This window comes from Hemitrygon akajei, chromosome 3 (genome assembly GCF_048418815.1).
Source record: "Hemitrygon akajei chromosome 3, sHemAka1.3, whole genome shotgun sequence".
In the NCBI taxonomy this organism is placed as follows: Eukaryota; Metazoa; Chordata; class Chondrichthyes; order Myliobatiformes; family Dasyatidae; genus Hemitrygon; species Hemitrygon akajei.
In genome coordinates, this window is record NC_133126.1 from 81,708,835 (window position 1) to 81,729,748 (window position 20,914).

General features: G+C 41.7%; 1 protein-coding gene across 6 annotated transcripts in view; it reads left to right on the forward strand.

Moving 5' to 3' along the window:
* The window catches only part of slc8a3 (solute carrier family 8 member 3), a 482,997-nt gene that overhangs the window by 410,160 nt on the left and 51,923 nt on the right, over positions 1–20,914 (forward strand). For all 6 annotated transcript variants that reach the window (XM_073040235.1, XM_073040234.1, XM_073040238.1 and 3 more), the window contains one exon: positions 12,748–12,872. In XM_073040235.1, the coding sequence (XP_072896336.1) occupies positions 12,748–12,872 (125 nt within the window). The remainder of the gene's footprint in view (positions 1–12,747; positions 12,873–20,914) is intronic.

Here is a 20,914-nt window from a genome sequence, read left to right on the forward strand (position 1 = left end):
CGTATATCGACCAGACGGGACACATGGTGGAAACGTGCATCAAGGAGCAAAGGAGGTGTATCCGTTTGGGTTACCCAGAGAAATCGGCGGTAGCAGAACACTGCATTCACAATGGCCATAGGATTGACTTCAATAGCACAAAACTACTGTGCTGCACCAGTGGCTTTTGGGATCACCTGGTAAAGGAAGCCATTGAAATAAAACTAGAAGAATTTTGACAAAGCCAAAGCTCTCGCTCTAAGTAAGAGCTGGAATTCAATTGTAAACAAGGTGGAAGAATGAAAACCTGATTGGATGAGGACTAACCAATGAGGAGGGATGGACTATGGGGTATAAATACCACTGGACTAGACATGCTCAGGCATCATCCCTGACGATGATGGCCGAATTTGTCTTTGAAATGTCGGTTATAATTATTACCTTTACCTGACTGGAAGTATTGGAGTATAAAAGTTGAAATTGTTTGCTGTGTAACCAAAACTATGTAGTCAGCTTTGAACTTGCTATTTGCTAGAGAATGAAATCTTAAGAATGTAGAAGACAATGGTGTGTTAATAAGAGGAAGCTAAGAGATGTAGATTATGTAGTCTGAGTTTGCTATTTGCTATCCATGTACCCAATTTAGTAGGAGAATGAAATCTTAAGAATGTAGAAGACAATGGTGTGTTAATGAGAGGTAGCTAAGAGATGTAGATTAGAACATGATTAAGTCAATGGGTAGAAACAGTAGTGGTGGATGTACTTGTGATACGCAACTATAGACCGATTGGATATGCTAATGCAACTAAACCAGGAGATTGCTATAAAAAATGCTATGTCCAAGGATCGGTGGGCAATTAGCGACTAGCTCAATGACTGTCTCAGCTTTGATTTGCAAATTAAAGTTTAACCCTTCTTGAAGAATCTTCTGCGTCTCCTGGTCATTTGTGGGGCACGAGAAACCACGACAGAAGCCCGAGAAGAGTTTATTCGATATAGTTGGAAGTTTACTTACAGCTGTTTTGATCTTGACAAGAGGCAGCTGCTGTGTTTAAAAAGCATGCTTTGCAAAACATGTGACCAGACCCCCTTCTCAGAAAGTGAATATCCATCACATGTGAAGGCTACAAATCTACACTCACTTTGGAAGACCTATAGGTGATGGAATAGGATCGAAAATATTCACAGTGCCTAAGCACAATTAAATATTGAAAGGATAGTCGGCACCACCTGACTGTCTATACATGGAACAGAACACAACATCCCAGGCCTTAAAATTTTGTAAGTGTTGGATCAGTGCTTTGTTTTTATTGATTGCTACAAGCAGAGAAGATGAAAACCTCCAGATTTTGGAAGTGGTGCCAGGAGATTACCCAAGTGAATCAAAATGGAGCAGTTGCATGCTTTTCAATCAGGTGATTTGTCTCTTGGTTTGAGAATTAATGCTGGTGGCCTACATCAGTGACAAAAGATAGTAGAGGTGACCACTAATGCGTTGGAAATCGAAATATAGCAGAGAGAACACAATTCTCCTAAGTGTTGAATGACATGCTATTGCTAACAGATTTTGTGATGGTGAACAGGTCATTGTATCATTTGTTGAGAAAGGAAGAGCAATGGAAGTTGTATAATGAAGCTTAGTGTGCTTATATTGAAAGTTTAGTAAGTGAAAGCTGACACCTTGCCCAAGGGGTGAGCTGCAGAGGGAAGGAGTGCCTATACCTCCTTTGGTAGAGACGTATTTCCACCCTGCCTCCCTCAGCTTGCAATATTAGGCCCAAATATGTAGCACAGTTACAAAATCCAGGATGGAAGGTGGGCAGTAATCATACCATTGAAGACAAGAGTTCAAACAGAATGACATTGCAGATTCTCTGTCATAGCTAACATATGAGAACTCTGTTGCTGGGTGAAAAAGTGTGATCTAAACGTTTAATTCATTCAAAGAAGGTTTTCCACTAACTGTCTGAAAATCCAGGTGAGACCAACTCACAGATGCTGCTGACTCCTCTGTGCTCCTCCTGAAGATTGATTGTTGCTTTTGTGAGGAAAAAGGAAAGAACAGATTATTATTTAAATGTTAAAAATGCAGCATGCTGCTGTGCAGAGGGACTTGGGAGTGCTTGTGCATGAATCACAAAAGGTTGGTTTGCAGGTGCAGCGGGCTATCAAGAAGGCAAATGGGATTTTGGCCTTCATTGCTAGAGGGATTGAATTTAAGAGCAGGGAGATTATGCTGCAACTATACAGGGTACTGGTGAGGCTGCACCTGGAGTACTGCATGCAGTTCTGGTCTCCTTACTTGACAAAGAGTATATTGGCTTTGGAGGTGGTGCAGAGGACGTTCACCAGGTTGATTCCAGAGCTGAAGGGATTAAATTATGAGGAGAGATTGAGTCGCCTAGGACTGTACTTGCTGGAATTCAGAAGGATGAGAGGAGATCTTATAGAAACATATAAAATTATGAAAGTGGTAGATAAGACCATTGTTGGTAGAATCTCAGGTGGTGACGAGAGGGCGTACAGGAGTGAGATATGCCAACGAGTAGAGTGGTGCCGCAGCAACAACCTGGCACTCAACGACAGTAAGATGAGAGGGCTGATTGTGGACTTCCAGAACACATACCAATCCTTATAGAGGGATCAGAAGTGGAGAGAGTGAGCAGCTTCAAGTTCCTGGGTGTCAAGATCTCTGAGGATCTAACCTGGTCCAAACATATTGATGCAGTTATAAAGAAGGCAAGACAGTGGCTATTCTTTATTAGGAGTTTGAAGAGATTTGGTATGTCAGTAAATACACTCAAAAACTTCTATCAATGTACTGTGGAGAACATTCCGACAGGCTGCAACACTGCATGATATGGTGGAGTGAGGGTACTGCACAGGGCTGAAAGAAGCTGCAGAGGTTTGTAAATTTAGTCGGCTCCATCTTGGATACTTGCCTACAAAGTACCCAGGACATCTTCAAGGAACAGTGTTTCAGAAAAACAGCGTACGTTATTAAGGACCTCCGGCACCCAGGGCATGCCCTTTTCTCACTGTTACCATCAGGTAGGAGATACAGAAGCCTGAAGGCACACACACAGCGATTCTGGAACAGCTTCTTCCCCTCTGCAATCCGATTCCTAAATGGACATTGAACCCTTGAACACTACCTCACTTTTTAAAAATATATAGTATTTCTGTTTTTGCACGATTTTTAATCTATTCAATATACATATACTGTATAATGTACACTGAATAAGATTTGCTTATTTATTATCATTATTATTATTTCTTCTACTTCTATTTTATGTATTGCATTGAACTGCAGCTACTAAGGTAACAAATTTCATGTGACATTTTGGTGATAATAAACCTGATTCTGATTCTGAGATAGAAGCAGGAAAGTTGTTTCCACTGGTAGGTGAGACTGGAACTAGGAGAGATAGCCTCAAGAGTCAGGGGAGTAGATTTAAGACAGAGACAAGGAGGAACTGCTTTTCCCAGGGAGTGGTGAATCTGTGGAATTCTCTGCCCAATGAAGCAGTGGAGGCTATCTCAGTAAATGTATTTAAGACAAGTCTGGATAGATTTTTGCATAATGGGAGAATTAAGGGATATGGGGAAAAGGTAGGTAGGTGGAGATGAGTCCATGGCCAGATCAGCCATGATCTTATTGAATGGTAGAGCAGGCTCAATGGGCCAGATGCCCAACTCCTGCTCCTGTTTCTTATCCTATTATGTTCTTCAGATTCCAGCACCTGCTATCTCTTCTGTGTCTCCAGGAAAGGCCCAATGAGTATAGATATTGGCAGAGTCGTCAAAACTTGATCACTGTGCAGAGGAAGAAACTGAAACCCTTCCATTGATATTGCAAAGCTTCTTGCATCCTACTATTGTTCCCAAAGATTAGGCAGGAACAGGGTAATATATCACGCACCGTGGAAAGTGCCGTCTGTGTCCATATGTATGTTCATATTATCATCTCATTGGACAGCAAAGTCAAGTGATCTATCCAATGTACAGCAGGGTAACATTAGCACAGACATTAGCCCTGCTACAGCTTAAAGTATTAAAGACTAAATATGTAAATAGTTTTAAAGTTGTGTCAATAAAGCTTTATGTCTGTATGTAAAATATATCCAAAATACAACATTGGTTTTTGATGTGTAAATGACTAAAGACATTACGAATAACACCTTTCCCGAAGTAAATTGTGGTCGATTATCAATGAAGAAACAAGCGGAGGTGAAGCTGATTGGAAGGATGGGCCGTGCGGGTGCATTGCAAAGCCGAGGGGCAACGCGTTCAAGATGGGGTTGCAGGTGGAGATCGTATCGCTGTCACTGTTGGAGTGAACGATTTGTAGAAGAGTCAATGCAGAAGAGTTTCGACTCCTGTCCGTGAACTCTGGGTCCGAGGTGGATTGCTCCAAGCGGCAGCCGATTTAGTGAGATTGAGAACAGCTTCAGGTGTGTCGCTGCGCCAGGATGCAGGTCCTACCTGGTGCTTGGGCAATTTAAATGCTGGTCCGGATAAACTGAAAAGCCCGAGTGTCGGCACCAGAGGCAAAGGTCGTGCTGAATTTGCTCACTTGCCCGTGATGTTCATTCCTTTCTCTGGAGGCTGTCGTTCCTGCGAGTTTCACAGCATTTTTGACCTGCTAAGATGAACTGAGATGGCTAACATGAGCAGGCCTGGGCCTACTCTGGCTGCTCTGGGGAGCGGATCTAGGGAGTCATTCTGGTTCAGAATGCTGGTGTGTGTGTGTGTGTGTGTGTGTGTGTGTGTGTGTGTGTGTGTGTGTGTGTGTGTGTGTGTGTGTGTGTGTGTGTGTGTGTGTGTGTGTGTGTGTGTGTGTGTGTGTGTGTGTGTGTGTGTGTGTGTGTGTGTGTGTGTGTGTTTGTTTCCCCTCGTTTATGGTGTCTTTTTAATTGAGTTCTTCGGGTTTCTTGCCTTGTGGCTGCCTGTGAGCAATGAGGAAAGGTTAGTTAGCAATCTTGTCGTGCGAGGCCCCTTGGGTAAGAGTGACCATAATATGGTGGAATTCTTCATTAAGATGGAGAGTGACATAGATAATTCAGAAACAAAGGTTCTGAACTTAAAGAAGGGTAACTTTGAAGGTATGAGACGTGAATTAGCTAAGACAGACTGGCAAATGATACTTAAAGGGTTGACGGTGGATATGCAATGGAAAGCATTTAAAGATCGCATGGATGAACTACAACAATTGTTCATCCCAGATTGGCAAAAGAGTAAACCAGGGAAGGTAGTGCACCCGTGGCTGACAAGGGAAATTAGAGATAGTATCAAGTCCAAAGAAGAAACATATAAATTAGCAAAAAAAAGCGGCACACCTGAGAACTGGGAGAAATTCAGAGACCAGCAGAGGAGAACAAAAGGCTTAATTAGGAAAGGGAAAAAAGATTATGAGAGAAAGCTGGCAGGAACATAAAAACTGACTGTAAAAGCTTTTATAGATATGTGAAAAGAAAAAGATTGGTCAAGACAAATGTAGGTCCCTTACAGTCAGAAACAGGTGAATTGATCATAGGGGACAAGGACATGGCAGACCAATTGAACAACTACTCTAGTGAGATGGAGGAACTGAGGGAAATAAATGTTAGTAGGGAAGTGGTGTTAGGTAAATTGAAGGGATTAAAGGCAGATAAATCCCCAGGGCCAGATGGTCTGTATCCCAGAGTGCTTAAGGAAGTAGCCCAAGAAATAGTGGATGCATTAGTGATAATTTTTCAAAAATCCTTAGATTCTGGATTAGTTCCTGAGGATTGGAGGGTGGCTAATGTAACCCCACTTTTTAAAAAAGGAGGGAGAGAGAAACCGGGGAATTATAGACCAGTTAGTCTGACATCGGTGGTGGGGAAAATGCTAGTCGGTTATCAAAGATGTGATAACAGCACATTTGGAAAGAGGTGAAATCATCGGACAAAGTCAGCATGGATTTGTGAAAGGAAAATCATGTCTGACGAATCTTATAGAATTTTTTGAAGATGTAGCTAATAGAGTGGATAGGGGAGAGCCAATGGATGTGGTATATTTAGATTTTCAAAAGGCTTTTGACAAGGTCCCACACAGGAGATTAGTGTGCAAGCTTAAAGCACACGGTATTGGGGGTATGGTATTGATGTGGATAGAGAATTGGTTGGCAGACAAGAAGCAAAGAGTGGGAGTAAACGGGACCTTTTCAGAATGGCAGGCAGTGACTAGTGGGGTACCGCAAGGATCAGTACTGGGACCCCAGTTGTTTATAATATATATTAATGATTTAGACGAGGGAATTAAATGCAGCATCTCCAAGTTTGCGATGACACGAAGCTGGGCGGCAGTGTTAGGTGTGAGGAGGATGCTAAGAGGATGCAGGGTGACTTGGATAGGTTAGGTGAGTGGGCAAATTCATGGCAGATGCAATTTAATGTGGATAAATGTGAGGTTATCCACTTTGGTTGCAAGAACAGGAAAACAGATTATTATCTGAATGGTGGCCGATTAGGAAAAGGGGAGGTGCAACAAGACCTGGGTGTCATTGTACACCAGTCATTGAAGGTGGGGATGCAGGTACAGCAGGCGGTGAAAAAGGCAAATGGTATGTTGGCATTCATAACAAAAGGATTTGAGTACAGGAGCAGGGAGGTTCTACTGCAGTTGTACAAGGCCTTGGTGAAACCGCACCTAGAGTATTATGTGCAGCTTTGGTCCCCTAATCTGAGGAAAGACATTCTTGCCATAGAGGGAGTACAAAGAAGGTTCACCAGATTGATTCCTGGGATGGCAGGACTTTCATATGAAGAAAGACTGGAAGGACTAGGAATATACTCACTGGAATTTAGAAGATTGAGGTGGGATCTTATTGAAACATATAAAATTCTAAAGGGATTGGAGAGGCTAGATGCAGGAAGATTGTTTCCGATGTTGGGGAAGTCCAGAACGAGGGGTCACGGTTTAAAGATAAAGGGGAAGCCTTTTAGGACCGAGGTGAGGAAAAACTTCTTCACACAGAGAGTGGTGAATCTGTGGAATTCTCTGCCACAGGAAACAGTTGAGGCTGGTTCATTGGCTATATTTAAGAGGAAGTTAGATATGGTCCTTGTGGCTAAAGGGATCAGGGGGTATGGACAGAAAGCAGGTACAGGGTTCTGAGTTGGATGATCAGCCATGATCATACTGAATGGCAGTAGAGGCTCGAAGGGCCGAATAGCCTACTCCTGCACCTATTTTCTATGTTTCTATGTAAGCACACAAATCTCAAGGTATATAATTTATACATTCTTTGATAATAAACGTACTAGAATCTTGAATACGTGAAGACATTTTTTTTATTTTTGTAGCGTGTCTGTTCACTCACACAGTTTGCTTAGATGTAAAGTTTTTGGCTACCAATAGCAATACACGCAAAGTGCTGGAGGAACTTAGTAACCCAGCAGCATCAATGGAAGGGAATAAACAGTCATCACTTTGAGCTGAGACTCTTCATCAGGGCAGGAAGGAAAGGAGAAGACACCAGAATAAGAAGGTGGGGAGATGGAAAGGAGTACAAGCTAGTCGGTGGCAGGTGAAAGACACAAAAGGCAGGATTTCCTAGTGGCTGCCCGTTTCAATTTGACTTCCCATTCCCTTCCTGACATTTTGGTCCATGGCCTCTTCTACTGCCTATTCTGAGGCAAAACTCAGGTTGGAGGAACAATACCTCTTATCCAAGCAGCCTGATAACTTGAATTTCTCTAACTTCAAGTAATTTCTTCACCTCACTTTTCTCTCTTTTTCATTCCCCATTCTGGTTCCCCTTTCACTCATTCTCTTCATAAGAACGTAAGAAACAGGAGCAGGAGTCGGCCATCTGGCCCGTCGAGTCTGCTCTGCCATTCAATAAGATCATGCCTGATCTGGCCATGGACTCATCTCCACCTTCCTGCCTTTCCTACATAACCCTTAATTCCCCTACTATGCAAAAATCTATCCAACCTTGTCTTTAATGGAGGTAGCCTCCACTGCTTCATTGGGCAGAGAATTCCACAGATTCAATACTCTCTGGGAAAAACAGTTCCTCCTCAACTCTGTCCTAAATCTACTCCCCTGAATCTTGAACCTGTGTCCCCTAGTTCTAGTCTCACCTACCAGTGGAAACAACTTTTCTGCCTCTATCCTATCCTTTTCAAAATTTTATATGTTTCTATAAGATCTCCTCTCATTCTTCTGAATTCCAGCAAGTACAGTCCCAGGTGACTCAATCTATCCTCGCAGTCTAATCTCCTTATCTCTGGAATCAACCTAGTGAACCTCCTCCACACCGCCTCCAAAGCCAGTATATCCTTCCTCAAGTAAGGAGACCAGAACTGTACACAGTACTCCAGGTGCAGCCTCACCAGTACCCTGTACAGTTTCAGCATAACCTCCCTGCTCTTAAATTCAATCCCTCTAGCAATGAAAGCCAATATCCCATTTGCCTTATTCATAGCCTTCTGCATCTGCAAACCAACCTTCACCTCACCTTCCCATCACTTCCCTCTGGTATCCCTCCTCCTTCCCCTTCATCAATGGTCCACTGTCCTGTCCTATCAGATTACTTCTTCAGCCCTTTACCTGTTCCACATCTCACCTCCCACCTTTTTACTTTATCCCCTTCCTCCACCCACCTACCTTCACCCTCACCTGGTTTCATTTATCACCTGCCAGCTTGTACTCCTCCCCTCCACCTTCATCCTCTGGTTTTTGCCCAAAACGTGGACCGTTTAGTCCCCTCTATTGATAGATAGATAGATAGATAGATAGATAGATACTTTATTCATCCCCATGGGGAAATTCAACATTTTTTCCAGTGTCCCATACACTTGTTATAGCAAAAACTCATTACATACAATACTTAACTCAGTAATAATATGATATGCATCTAAATCACTAACTCAAAAAGCATTAATAATAGCTTTAAAAAAAGTTCTTAAGTCCTGGCAGTTGAATTGTAAAGCCTAATGGCATTGGGGAGTATTGACCTCTTCATCCTGTCTGAGGAGCATTGCATCGACAGTAACCTGTCGCTGAAACTGCTTCTCTGTCTCTGGATGGTGCTATGTAGAGGATGTTCAGGGTTTTCCATAATTGACCGTAGCCTACTCAGCGCCCTTCGCTCAGCTACCGATGTTAAACTCTCCAGTACTTTGCCCACAACAGAGCCCGCCTTCCTTATCAGCTTATTAAGACGTGAGGCGTCCTTCTTCTTAATGCTTCCTCCCCAACACGCCACCACAAAGAAGAGGGCGCTCTCAACAACTGACCTATAGAACATCTTCAGCATCTCACTGCAGACATTGAATGACGCCAACCTTCTAAGGAAGTACAGTCGACTCTGTGCCTTCCTGCACAAGGCATCTGTGTTGGCAGTCCAGTCTAGCTTCTCGTCCAACTGTACTCCCAGATACTTGTAGGTCTTAACCTGCTCCACACATTCTCCATTAATGATCACTGGCTCCATATGAGGCCTAGATCTCCTAAAGTCCACCACCATCTCCTTGGTCTTGGTGACATTGAGACGCAGGTAGTTTGAGTTGCACCATATCACAAAGTCCTGTATCAGTTTCCTATACTCCTCCTCCTGTCCATTCCTGACACACCCCACTATGGCCGTGTCATCAGCGAACTTCTGCACATGGCAGGACTCCGAGTTATATTGGAAGTCAGATGTGTACAGGGTGAACAGGACCGGAGAGAGTACGGTTCCCTGTGGCGCTCCTGTGCTGCTGACCACTGTGTCAGACCTACAGTCTCCCAACCGCACATACTGAGGTCTATCTGTCAAGTAGTCCACTATCCAATCCACCATGTGAGAGTCTACTCCCATCTCCGTTAGTTTGTGCTTTAAGATCTTGGGCTGGATGGTGTTAAAGGCACTAGAGAAGTCAAGGAATGTAATCCTCACAGCACAACTGACCCCATCTAGGTGAGAGAGTGATTTGTGCAGCAAATACGTGATAGCATCCTCCACTCCCACCTTCTCCTTATACGCAAACTGAAGCGGATCCCGGGCGTGCCTGGTTTGTGGCCTCAGATTCTGTATTATCAGCCGCTCCATGGTCTTCATCACGTGCGACGTCAAGGCAACAGGTCTGAAGTCATTCAACTCCTTTGGTTGTGGTTTCTTCGGTACCGGAGATGCTGCTTGACTTGCTGCGTCCCTCCAGCATTTTGTGTACGCTGCTCAGGATTAATCAGCATCAGCAGATTATCTTGTGTTTTTGGCTTCTAATATTTTAGAAGAAATATAATTATAGTTCCAGCCTTTGACAGCAGTAACACTTTCATTGGATGCACCTTAAGATCATTCAGATGTCAATATTTTGTGCCTGTGAGAAACTCAGCTGAATGAGTTGAAAAATCTTAAGCTTAATGCAGCCAGGGAGAAGTTTGGCTTTGAACTGCTGCTAAACTTCAAGTGAGGATCATTCTGAGGACAAAGCTGAATGAAATAAAATACAACGAAGCTCTCCTTGAAAAAATTCATTATTCAGTTCTTAATTCGGATACAAAGTTCCATAAGGTCTGGGGACCTTTTATTGAGTATTTTCATAACCTTCCTCTTAACTAAGGTTTTTTTCGGTCCCTTGCTTTCAGCTCCTTTTTTGTTGGTAGTAGGCATTAATATCTTCTGTTGCTAAGTGTATTTACAGTTTTGGGGGTTTGAATGTCCTGATGTATACTCTCTAGATTGTGTTGTGGTTGGTCTGGAGTTCTTTTTTGTGCGGGGCTTGGGGAGGATACTAATTTTACATACCTTCAATTTGGGTGCTTTCTCAATTATCTTCTTTTGTATTATATTATTATTGTATGTTTATTTTTGCACTGTATTAATGTTCTTCATTTTGATCTGGGTTTTTTAAAATCTGTAGCGATGTAGAAAATGTATAAAAAAAACTAATTAAAAAAAATACAACGAAGCTCTTTCCTATCAGGAAGATTTTACTGAGACGCAAAATCCACCCTTGATCCGTTCAGCACGTGCGCTATGGTTGCATCTTTGTTGTGGAGTAACAATTATCCGTAAGACTTCATCTCCTGTCTTTGAAGGCGGACAAAAGTCACTGCACTTACTTGTAACAACAGCTTGCATTTATATAGCACTTTAAATTAAATAAAATGTCTTAAGGGAATGTAAAGGGACTTTATCAAACTTTCGCCCTGAGATATGCCAAGCTGTGGAGAGCAGATGGCTGAAAGCTTAGCCCTTGGTTTGACGGAGCATTGTAAAGGAGTGCAGAAAGATAGGGAGACGGAGGGACCTAGGGTAGGAATGCCAGAGACTAACCTCTGAGAGATAGCAACCACAGCCACTTGGAGATTCTGAAGGGCGGAAGAGCTTGAGGAGGAAACAGAGAACTGGAGGGGTAAAGCCAATAGTGTATGATGTATGAAAGCCTCATAAAAAGGATAATTTTATGCCAATTTCTTTATCTAGCTTTCTTCAGCAGCTTCCACGGGACCAAGAAACAGCGAGATGGAAGCCACAGTTCTTACAGCACCTTAACACATTTCCTCAAACAATGGAATACCTTCTTTTAGTTTTTCCATTAATAACCCTATTATCTCTTCCCTTTAAAAAGCCATGAATGGATTTTTCCAATTCTAGAATGATGAGGGCCATCAGGGATGAATTTACTCCTGAATTCAGCAAAAATATCAATAAAGTAATTTAGTTAGTCATGTCACACCTGAATCAATGTTTCCATATCTCTAATTCTCCGTTTATTTTAGAACAGCACTGTAATTTTGAATATGGATTAGTGAGATCATTATTATATATGTAAGCTCAAATCGTGGAGTCCTGGAGTATAAGTTACCTGGTAGCGAGACATGGGCTTGCCATAGTGGATAGACTCAAAGGATAGGTGATGAGATTGAAGGGAGAATTACTTTGAATTTCTCCTGTATGCTTTACAGTGGATGGTTCAAATTTTATTGCACAAGTAATATCCTACATTGATGACGATTCAACTAATAGCACAGAAGGTAATTAATTTTCAGGATTCAGGCGCCACTTTAAACCCCAGATACTCAGTGACGGACACATCTTTTAATTTATTACTATTAGTACTGAGGTATTGAGGTATCAGACTTCAATGTCCATTTTGGATGCTCATTTTTTTCATATTTAGACTTCTTTGGTGTAACAAAGTTCTGTTAGAAGTTGTCAACTTTCAAATCTTTGTGTGAGAGAAAGAAGGAAATCAGTCATGCATGGCTTGATCAGGATCAAGTATCATAATTATACAATTCACATTGCAACAACTGATTGGTGCTGTTCATTAAACAAAAAGCATGTCCTGCTCTGATAACTGAGAAGAGGGTATGGCTGTGTTGGGGAAACATGACGAAAAGTTGTAGAGAATATTACAAATAGTAACTAAGTAAATGGCCTTTCAATTCAAGTGTAGTTTTGATTTGGTTTTAGTTCAGTTTGTTTTCACCAATATGTACTTAGTGGATGTAAGTCACTGAGGACTGCAGCTCGAAGATCACAGTGAATTCGTTTTTGTCTTTGTTTTACATTTGTAACCAACATAACTGCCTGTTAGTTAGCTTGGATCAATAGGGGAATTAAATTAAGCCATCAGAGCAGAGCAGCATCTTTGTAATTTTGCTGTCGATGTATATGTGAATGCCTTTCGAAAGGTTTAAAGGCAATGGGGTGGGCAGGTGTTATGGGATGGGCTGGAGAGCACACAAGAACAGGAAACACCACTCTGCAGTTTTAATTGATGAAGTAAACTCTTTGTTTTGCAGAGGATGCTAACCGTAAACTGACAATTGAGGAGGAGGAAGCAAAACGCATTGCAGAAATGGGGAAACCCATTTTGGGTGAACATCCAAAATTGGAGGTCATCATTGAAGAATCTTACGAATTTAAGGTAAGAAATTAATTTTATTTCATCTTTAAACTATTACAGAGTACTTTAAACCATTATAGATCCATTCATAAAGTTAAATAATGGAAAGAAGCAAATATCAATACTAGTAAATGTACAGAATAGTGAATTGGGAACAATAAGACAGTAATTTTGTTCTCCCCCACCTCCTGCCTCCCCAAGCTCTAGGCAGAGGAAGTAAGTAAAAAGGTTCTGCAGCCTCTGGGTTAAAGAAAGAGGGAAATCTTCTGGGGTCCTTGGTCCCATCAATGCTTAGTTACCCCTGTGTGAGAGGCAAGAGAAATAAGTCAGGGTTCCTGTTCCCAGTCACTATCCATTGACTCGGGTTAGAGAGAGAAGGGAATCTGCAAGGCTTCCTATTCACCATTCCCTTTGTTTTGTCCTGTCTTCTACCCTGCCTTGCCAACACACACACACACACACACACACGCATGACTTATCATTACTGAATAATGCAAATCAGTAAGTATATTTCCTGGGGAACCCCTACCCTTACATGGAATAATTTCTTCTTGACCACAATATTGCCCCTGGTAATCTGCTCTTTGAGGTACCTTTCCAATTCTGTCCTAAGCCATCTGCCCTCCAAGATTCTCATTATAAATCCTTTTAGAAATCATCCACCCTTTCAAAAACTTACAACTTACACAAAGCCCTCATATCTCCCTCATGTCCGCTTGTATGCTGGACAATTGAATTTGCTGAAATGAAACATTTTCTGTTCTAAATGGCCGAAGATCTATGCACTTGAGGCAGTAGTTGATTTACTCAGAAATCCCCAACACTTCTCACGGTAATCCACTAACTTTAGCTTATTAAAACTGGTCGTTACCAAGGTACAGGTCCCATCTTTGCTTCCTCAACTCTGATGGGTACAGAACTGAACATAAACAGAAAACACCTGGAACAGAAATGGCACAACCATCGACTCCTATGTTTGGATACACCACTTTTATGCAAGCTTTGTTTTTCTCTGCTCCACAACCCACTGCCAACATGAAGCTGTCAGTTTTACATTTGATGCATTGCAAAATAACATGGACAGTCAAGTGACAGAAAAAGTGCAGTACAAAGTATGAAATAGCGGATTATGGCATATAAAACACAAGACGTGAAAGTGTTAGTTCTAAAGAGAGTCGGGCAGAAATTAGCAGACTATAATTAAGGACACCTTGAAAATTCTCTGCGGATCAGACACAGACAGCACAAAGCAGTAAAAATTAATACATTCATGTATATTACAAATTAAGTTTTCGAGGAGGTGACTGAAGAATTCGAAGAAGAATGCCTGTAGACATTATTCATATGGGCTTCCTGAGGACAATTGATGAAGTTCCTCAGAGGAGATCACTAACTGAAGCTGAAGCTCGTGCATTTGAAGAGAGACTATTGAGAAAGAAATTAGCTCCACAGCAGGAGATGGAAGGTGAGGATTTTGGGCACATACCCGCATTGGCCGCATGTGGAGTGAGGTGCCTTGCAAGGGTGTTTTTAGACTTCAGCTTATTTATAATCAATTTGTGTGATGGGATGAAAAGTCACATTCAAGTGTTCTGATAACACAAGGGACATAAAGTGAGGTGACATCATAAGCAGCGAAGATGGATGTCGGGCTGTGGAATTCTGGAAGGTTTGAGCAGTCCAACCCCATTAGTGAGTACCGACTACTTAAATCTGACTGTGTTGAAACAAAGTTAGTAATGATCCAGTTTTCCCTTCTTCCCTCTCGCAAAAGATACAAGAGCTTGAGAGCATGTAGTACCAGACTGAAGGGCACCTTCCATCCCACTGTCACCAGGCTCCTGACCAGGCAGTACATATGCTAAAGGTGAAGTCTTGGTCTCCCAGTCTACCTTGTGATGCTCCTTGCACTTTGTTTACATGCACTGCTCTTCCTCTGTAGGTGCAACACTATATTCGGCATTCTGTTTTCTTTTTATTACCTTGATGTGCTCAGGTATGGCATGATCTGCCTGGCTGCCATGCAAATGTTGGTACACACAACAATAATAAACCAATTCCAGTTGCAGCTCCCAGTGGCTTCAGGCAGAACATCTTTGTCCCAGCTGGGGTGTGTTGATGAAACCTCTAAAGCCTTTATCATCCGCAAATGCCGGAATATAAAGCCGTGGATGAATCATCTCACTTATTTACTTTTTGAGCTTTTCTTCCTCCATCTCTAAGTTCACTTTCTCTGAGGATAGAAAGATCCCAGGTTTGTTGGGAATATTGCAGGGGGCAAAAGTGAGCTCTCCCAATGGAGAGCTGAATTACGAACTGTTTTTTTTCCACAGATGCTGCATGACATGCTGAATTTTTCCAGCATTTTCTGTTTTCATTCCAGATTTCCAGAAGACTCTAAGAAAAGGAACAGAAATACCTGTAGACCATTCCTTCACTTTAAATATATGCAATAACTTGGCCTCCAAGACCATCTGTGGCAAAGAGTTCTGCAGACTCACCACCCTTTTGCTAAAGAAATGCCTTATCATCTTTGTTTGAAAGAGACGTCCTTCTAATCTGAGGCTGTGCCCTCGGATTCTAGGCCCATGCACAATAGGAAACACCGTCTCCACGTGCACTCTATCTAGGCCTTTCAATATCCAATAGATTTCAATGAGATTCCCTCTAATTCTTCTAAATTCTAGTGAATACAGAGCCTGATCCATCAACACTCCTCATACAGGAACATTTTCAATCCCAGGATTATTCTTGTAAACCTTCTTTGGATCCTCTCCAATGCCGACATATCCTTTCTTAGATAAGGGTCTCAAAACTGCTCACCGTACTCCAAACAAGGTCTGGCCAATGCGTTATAAAGCTCCAGCATTATATCCTCGCTTTTATATTTTAGTTCTCTCAAAATGGATGCTAACGTTGCATTTACGTTCTTTACTACAGACTCAACTTGCAAGTTCACCTTTAGGGATTCCTGCACCAGTACTTCCAAACCCCTATGTACTTCTGTTTTCTGAATCTGCTCCCCATTTAGAATATAGTCAATGCTTTTATTCCTTCTACCAAAGTGCATGAACATACACTGCTAAACACGCTATTCAATCTGCCACTTCTTTGCTCATTCTCTTAATCTTCTGCAGACTCTCCACTTCCTCCACTCTACCTGCCACTCCACCTATTTTAGTATTATCCACAAACTTGGCCACAGAGACATTAATTTTGTCATCCAGATTATTAACATATCATGTGCAAAGTAATGTGCCAACACCAACCCCAGCCAAACACCACTCGTCACCAGCAGACAACTAGAAAAAGCCCCTTTTATTCACACTCTTTGCCTTCTGCCAGTCAGCCAATCTTCGAGCCTTGCTTTTTATCTTTTTGTGTTTGGCAGCCTCACGTAGGACTTCTGAAAATCCAAGTAAACAACATCTAACGACTCTCCTTTGTCTATCCTGCCTGTTATTTCCTCAAATAATTCCAGCAAATTCGTTAGGCAAGATTCTCCCTAAAGGAAACCATGTTCAGTTCAGTTCATTCTATCACGTGCCTCCAAGTACCTTGAAACTTCATCCTTATTAATGGTCTCTAACGTCTTTCCAACTTCTTAAGTAAGGCTAACTGGCCTATAACTTCCCATATTTGCCCCCCTTTTTAAAGAGTGGAGTGACATTTGCAATTTGCCAGCCCTCCAAAACCATTGCAGAATCCAATAGTTCTTGGAAGATCACTACTAATACCTTCAAATCTATTCAGCTACTTCTTTCAGAACCTTGGGGTGTATTCCATCTAGTCCAGGTGACTTACCTACCTTCAGACCTCTCAGCTTCCCAAGGATCATCTCCTTATTAATGGTGGCTACACTCAATGCTGTCCCTTGACACACAAATTTCAGCACATGTAGTTTTTGGTTTTGCAGCCTGTCTAGAAATTCTTCCTGCTAAACACTTGAGCCAAAGTCCCGTTTATATCACCCCAGTACATGCTCAGAAAAAGCACAAAGCCATAGAGATTAAAGGTTGGGATGTTTGTTGAAATATCCCCTATGAAACTGTTGCCAGAAAAGTCAGCTATATCCTGGCACAGAGAGGGGAAGAACAAACAATGTCAGACAGATTGAGTAAAGGGAAATGCCTCCTTAAGTAGCAAGGATTTTGTTGTTGCTTTGGTCCTATTAAATCCAGGCTTATGCAGCCACACATCTTGTTCTCAGTTGCAGTGGGCACGTACGGTATTATTAACCATGATGGAATCTCAAGAAACCCTTTGTAACTCCCGTTAACATTGAAAGCTGCAGAAGTTATACTGTAATGTCACTGGCAGCCCCTTCTGTGTTTCCCATCCAGCTCAGTGCCCAGTTCTGCAAGCTGTCACCAGTGCATCAGACAATGGAAAGGCAAAACAGAGACCAGTTTGAAAGAGCAGTGCACCCTAATTGGTGTCTGCCTGCAGCAGAGCTCTTAATACCCGCTGCGCCAATTAAAGCAGACTGTTCCCAGTTTTTTGTCAAGTGTAGTGTCACTCCCGCTGACCCTGACTGGTACATATGGGGAGTGCTAACTGAGCTATGTTAACGTGTTCGAGCTCACCTGCAAACCTGGCTCCAACTCCCCATGCTGAGAAAGTGAGAGGAACAATGAGGCACGCGGGACTCTGCAGGGCGGGAGAACACATGGAATTAGTCAAACAGTAATTCCTCTTCTAAAAGTAGCACTCTCTTATTGTAGCATTACAAATAAAAAAAAACAAACAGCAAACTTGGCACTCTTCTGGCTTTAATTAATGACAATAGAACCACAGCAATTAAACCTACTCACAGTGATTGCTGCATCATTTTGTCAGTACCAGTGTCAAGCAATCTTACAAAATAACAACTATTTTGCTTGATTATCATTTTCCCAGCAAGGTTGGAAGTTCCAGTTCCCAAGGCACTCTCACTACTTGCGAAGTGCACTTTAAGGTTTATGTAGAATTGCTGACCAGTTGACCAGCGTGGCTACCGTTTGGATGTTCATGTTTAAATATGCACTGGGCTGTGCCGACGGATAAAGCAAAATGGGGATATTGGAAATTAAAGTACAGGTCGAGGACTTTGGGTTTTCTAACAAATAAGGCCTTCTTAGACAGCCCCTCAGGATCAATTACAACAGGCAATCAACCTAGCAAAGCAGCATATCTTTGGGATGCAGGAGGGAGGCAAGTATCTCGGGAAAGCAATGGGCTCACAAGGGAGATCCTGAAGGTTCCACACTGACAGATTCAGGGGTCGGGAAAGAACTCAGATGGCTGGAGCATCGTCTACTGTACCACTGTGTCTTTTCTTTAAAGTGGTCAGAGGCACAGCATTAGTGTTGAAAGTGGCTTTCAGCAAAGTGGTGACTGTTGAGCCAGTGACCCTGTAGTAGATTAGAAGTACTGTACTTGTTTATAAGAGGTATGTCCCTGCTAACAAAAGAAACTTTGTTGCAATAAAGAGCACGGGGAGAAACACTTTATTTCTTCCAATGACCGCCTAATTAATAAAATTTGTTGAAATATCCTAACTTAGTCTTATTTGGTAAGTCTAGCGCTTAATACTGAACTTGACTTGGTGTTAGACGTCCATATGAGATAATACCTAATCGCAATATCTGATTCAGTTGGTTGATAGAACTTAAGGAACAAGGTGTCTCCAGAAGTAAATTTCAAAAAAAAAACTTAATTTGATAAAATGACAGAGCGTTTGGAAGAGGTTGGTTGGATAAGTCATGATGTGTGTTGACAACACCATGACAGAATATAAATAAAAAGCTTTTAACAGCAAGTTTAAAAATGAAGAACATTATGTACCTTAAGGATGGGTGAGTTTTTATGAAGTCCAAATGGCTTCAAAAAGCAAATAAGTTATAAGTAAAATGGGACTACAAGTGCTATACACAGGTAAAAATAACACAAGCTTTTATTGGATCAGCTAACAGTAGATTTGTAGTCATTGCAATAACCATATTACCATATAACAATTACAGCATGGAAACAGACCATCTCGGCCCTTCTAGTCCTTGCCGAATGCTTACTCTCACCTAGTCCCACCAACCTGCACTCAGTCCATAACCCTCCATTCCTTTCCTGTCCATATACCTATCCAATTTTACTTTAAATGACCATTTTGAACCTGCCTCTACCACTTCTACTGGAAGCTCATTCCACACAGCTACCACTCTCCGAGTAAAGAAGTTCCCACTCGTGTTACCCCTAAACTTTTGCCCCCTAATTCTCAACTCATGTCCTCTTGTTTGAATCTCCCCTACTCTCAATGGAAAAAGCCTATCCATGTCAACTCTATCTATCCTCCTCATAATTTTAAATACCTCTGTCAAGTCCTCCCTCAACCTTCTACGCTCCAAAGAATAAAGACCTAACTTGTTCAAACTTTCTCTGTAACTTAAGTGCTGAAACCCAAGTAACATTCTAGTAAATCTCCTCTGTACTCTCTTTATTTTGTTGACATCTTTCCTATAATTCAGTGACCAGAACTGTACACAATACTCCAAATTTGGCCTCACTAATGCCTTGTAAAATTTTAACATTACATCCCAACTCCTATATTCAATGCTCTGATTTATAAAGGCCAGCATACCAAAAGCTTTCTTCACCACTCTATCCACATGAGATTCCACCTTCAGGGAACAATGCACCATTATTCCTAGATCACTCTGTTCAGCATTCCTCAATGCCCAACCATTTACCATGTTGTCCTCTTTTGATTAGGCCTACCAAAATGTAGCACCTCACACTTACCAGCATTAAACTCCATCTGCCATCTTTCAACCCACTCTTCTAACTGGCCTAAATCTCTCTGCAAACTTTGAAAACCTACTTCATTATCCACAACACCACCTATCTTAGTATCACCTGCATACTTACTAATCCAATTTACCACCCCATCATCCAGATCATTAATGTATATGACAAACAACATTGGACCCAGTACAGATCCCTGAGGCACACCACTAGTCACCGGCCTCCAACCTGACAAACAGTTATCCACCACTACTCTCTGGCATCTCCCATCCAGCCACTCTTGAATCCGTTTTACTACTTCAATATTAATACCCAACGATTGAACCTTCCTAACTAACCTTACGTGTAGAACCTTGTCAAAGGCCTTACTGAAGTCCATATAGACAATATCCACTGCTTTACCCTTGTCAACTTTTCTAGTAACCTCTTCAAAAAATTCAACAAGATTTGTCAAACATGACCTTCCACGCACAAATCCATGCTGACTGTTCCTAATCAGACCCTGTCTATCCAGATAATTATATATACCATCTCTAAGAATACTTTCCATTAACTTACCAACCATTGTCGTCAAACTTACAGGCCAATAATTGCTAGGTTTACTCTTAGAACCCTTTCTAAACAATGGAACCACATGAGCAATACGCCAATCTTCCGGCACCATCCCCGTTTCTAATGACATTGGAAATATTTCTGTCAGAGCCCCTGCTATTTCCACACTAACTTCCCTCAAGGTCCTAGGGAATATCCTGTCAGGACCTGGAGACTTATCCACTTTTATATTCTTTAAAAGCTCCAGTCCTTCCTCTTCTTTAATCATCATAGTTTCCATAACTACCCTACTTGCTTCCCTTACCTTACACAGTTCGATATCCTTCTCCTTAGTGAATACCGAAGAAAAGAAATTGTTCAAAATCTCCCCCACCTCTTTTGGCTCCACACATAGCTGTCCACTCTGATTTTCTAAGGGACTAATGTTATCCCTCACTATCCTTTTGCTGTTAATATAACTGTAGAAACCCTTTGGATTTATTTTCACCCTACTTGCCAAAGCAACCTCATATCTTCTTTTAGCTTTTCTAATTTCTTTCTTAAGATTCTTTTTACATTCTTTATATTCCTTGAGCACCTCATTTAATCCATGCTGCCTATATTTATTGTAGATCTCTCTCTTTTTCTGAACCAAGTTTCTAATATCCCTTGAAAACCATGACTCTCTCAAACTTTTAACCTTTCCTTTCAACCTAACAGGAACATAAAGATTCTGTACCCTCAAAATTTCACCT